The sequence below is a fragment of the Caenorhabditis briggsae genome (assembly GCF_000004555.2).
Source record: "Caenorhabditis briggsae complete genome, chrIII, whole genome shotgun sequence".
Classification (NCBI taxonomy): Eukaryota; Metazoa; Nematoda; class Chromadorea; order Rhabditida; family Rhabditidae; genus Caenorhabditis; species Caenorhabditis briggsae.
Window position 1 is genome coordinate 2884382 of NC_013490.2, and position 2978 is coordinate 2887359.

The window sequence follows — 2978 nt, forward strand, 5'->3', positions numbered from 1 at the left end:
ATCGGCCGATTCTCTTCACAAAAATCGATTTTTGCGAGCAAACAACAAGACGATGATGATGATAACGGTGATATGGGCGGTGGAGATGCAGGTGGATGGATAAATTTTTGAATTTTTTTGTTTTTCAAATTTGGCGCCAAAATTCAAATTTTCAGACAAATTTCGATGACGTGGGTCTCTTCGTCGTGGTATTTTCAGCAAACTTTTTTGGGTCAATTTTCTGATTAAAATTTGATTTTTCACGGGAAAAAAACGCTAAAATTTTGGGTTTTCAGCTGAAAAATCGTCAAAAACCGCAACCAATTTTTGGTTCGAGATTATAGATTTTCAATGATTTTTAGCCAAATTTTCAGCCAATTTTTTAGACTGGAAAATCTCAATTTTCAGCGATTTTTGATCTTGAAATTAGTCAGAAAAATAGCAATTTTCAGCCAATTTTGACTGAAAATTCGTAAAAAATCACAGTTTTTTAGCTGAAATTTGTTTAAAAAAGTTTTAGTTTTCAGCAATTACAGCCATTTCTAGACCCATTTTGGACGTTTTGAAGGCACTTTTGGCCTTATTTTAGCTCGAATTTCAACTTTTCAAGGCAATTTTGATCATTTTAGCTGATTATTTGAGATTTTCAGCGACTTTTGGTGATTTTTGGGCTGAAAACGCTAGATTTTAAGTTTTTTTCAAAGGCTAAAAAACGTCGAATATCGAGATTTTTTTGAATTTTTAAAGCAATTTTTGAACCAAAACGCTAAAAAACGCACGACTACATCACAAGTATATCGAACTGAAAAAAAAGCCATAAAAATAGCAAAAAATGGGCCATAAATCTGTTAAAAATCGAAATTTCGAATCGATTCGAAATGGAGAGAATAGAGCTTGAAGCGAGCTTTAAACTGGTGTAAAATTCGCAAAGATTCGAAAAATCGAAAATTCCAAAAACTAAGAAAAATCAAATCTTACCAAATTTCCTACCATTTTGGAGCTCTTTTCAAGCTCTATTTTCTCTATTTTTCATAAATTCGAAATTTCGATATTGAACAGTTATGGCCTGTTTTAGTAAATGAGCTATAAATCAGTCGAAAACCGAAATTTCGAATCGATTCAAAATGGAAGAGATAGAGCTTGAAAAGAGCTTCAAAATGGTAGGAAACTCGACAAGATTTGATTTTTCCTAGTTTTCGGAATTCTGAATTTTTCAAATCTATTGGAAAGGATAGAGCTTGAAAATAGCTTCAAAATGGTATAAAACTTGTATGGATTTGAAAAATCCAAAAATCCAAAAAATGGGAAAATCAAATCCTGTCAAATTCCCTATCATTTTGTAGCACTTTTCAGCCTTATCTCTTCCAGTTTGAATCAAACCAAAAACTTCAAATTCTGAGAACATGTATGGCCTATCAATCATTCCGAAACAAGCGCTACAGTACTCCACCAACATCCACATCCATATATAATTAAAAGTTACCATCATCCTCTCAACTTTCGGGCAGTTCTCCTCTGTCTGAATCTGGCCCCACGCGCCGATTATCCTCACCTGCAGAGTCTGTTGAGTGCTGGCCGTGGCCGTCGTGGCCGAGCTTCTTCCAGAATCTGCAGGTTCCGTTACCGACATTTTCAGTGACGAGCTGCTGTTGCTGCTGAGACGACGACGCAAGATCTTGATCGGTGACTTGAATTTATGCTGAGCAATCGATGATTTCAATGGTGGAGACGACTTGATTGGTGAAGTAGTACGGTATTCAAAGTGCGCGGCGGATTCTTCTGGAAAAATGTGAATTAAGGATGAGCAACCAGCGATTTTAAAGGCGCAGAGCGACATAACTTTTAAGCATCAAAATAGGCCTAAAATGATTCCATTTTAAGCCGAAATCCCCAAATTTAAGGCTGAGCAATGCGAGTTTTCAGTCATTTTTGGGGGCATTTTGGTCCATTTAGAGAGTGATTTTAAGCTCATTTTAAGCCAAAAACCTGGATTTCCAGACCGTTTTGGACCCTTTTCATCCAAAAAAACGCGATTCAGACCATTTTCAGCCGAAGGATTTAGGCCCATTTAGGCCCCTTTTTAGGCTCATTTTCAGCCATTTTAGACCAATTTTTTTGGTTTTTTTTATTCTAGTCCAATTTCAGCCATTTTGGTGTCATTTTCAGCCAATTTTCGGGTCAATTTTCGGATTTTCAGCCCAAAAACTGCTTTGTTAGAGCAATTCTGAACATTCTGAGTCCATTTTCAAGGCATTTCTAGCTATTGCGATAAAAACGAGATCATTCTAGGTCAATTTCAGCCAATTTTCAGTCAATTTTCAGCCAAAATCACATAAGACAGTGTCTGAAGGTTCTGGGTCCATTTTCAGATCATTTTCAGCCAAATTTTAGTGATTTTCAGCGGATTTTAAGCCAATATTCAAGCCATTTTTGCGATAATTTTCAGCCGAAAAAGTCCGTTTTCTTCGAGCAGTTAAAGCTGAGCAATCTGCGTTTTTAGGCCATTTTTGGACAATTTAAAGCCGATTTTTCGCAATTTTAGCCAAAATCTAGCTTAAAATTGTCATTTTCAAGCCAAATCCGCGATTTTTGGGACATTTTTGAGCGATTTTCAGCCATTTTTTGAATCAATTTCCCCCTGAAAGCGGAATAAAACAATTAACGCTGAGCAATCGATTTGACACCATTTTCTCGTCAATTTTTCCGTACTTTTCGTATCTGCCAATCAAATTTCGATAATTTGATAATGATAATAAAAAAAAAAGAAATAGGTGATAAAATGTGCCAAAAAATTGATACACGAAAAAAAAATCACCTGATTTTCAGGGACAAAAAATCGGCTAGAGAAATCGTCTGAAAATGGCAAAAAATGGATGAAAATGAGAATAAAACAACCCTAAAAACCCTTCAAAGTGTCAAATTGATTGCTCAGCGTTAATCGTTTTTTTTCCCGCTTTCCGGGAGAAGGGGATCCTCTAGAGTAGACCTGCAGGCATGCA

The 2978-nt window shown here is 36.0% G+C and overlaps 2 protein-coding genes across 2 annotated transcripts in view; both read right to left on the minus strand.

Annotated features, from left to right (window-relative positions):
• The window catches only part of CBG22485, a gene marked incomplete at both ends in the record, with an annotated part of 9153 nt that extends 7106 nt beyond the window's left edge, over positions 1–2047 (minus strand). Inside the window, 3 exons of the mRNA XM_045243507.1 lie at positions 1532–1758; positions 1820–1839; positions 1980–2047. Of these exons, the coding sequence (XP_045097582.1) occupies positions 1532–1758; positions 1820–1839; positions 1980–2047 (315 nt within the window). The remainder of the gene's footprint in view (positions 1–1531; positions 1759–1819; positions 1840–1979) is intronic.
• A 212-nt stretch (positions 2048–2259) lies between these two features.
• Positions 2260–2978, minus strand: part of CBG25829 — a gene marked incomplete at both ends in the record, with an annotated part of 2696 nt that continues 1977 nt past the window's right edge. The window contains 2 exons of the mRNA XM_045243508.1: positions 2260–2264; positions 2884–2954. Coding sequence (XP_045100523.1) covers positions 2260–2264; positions 2884–2954 — 76 coding nt within the window. The remainder of the gene's footprint in view (positions 2265–2883; positions 2955–2978) is intronic.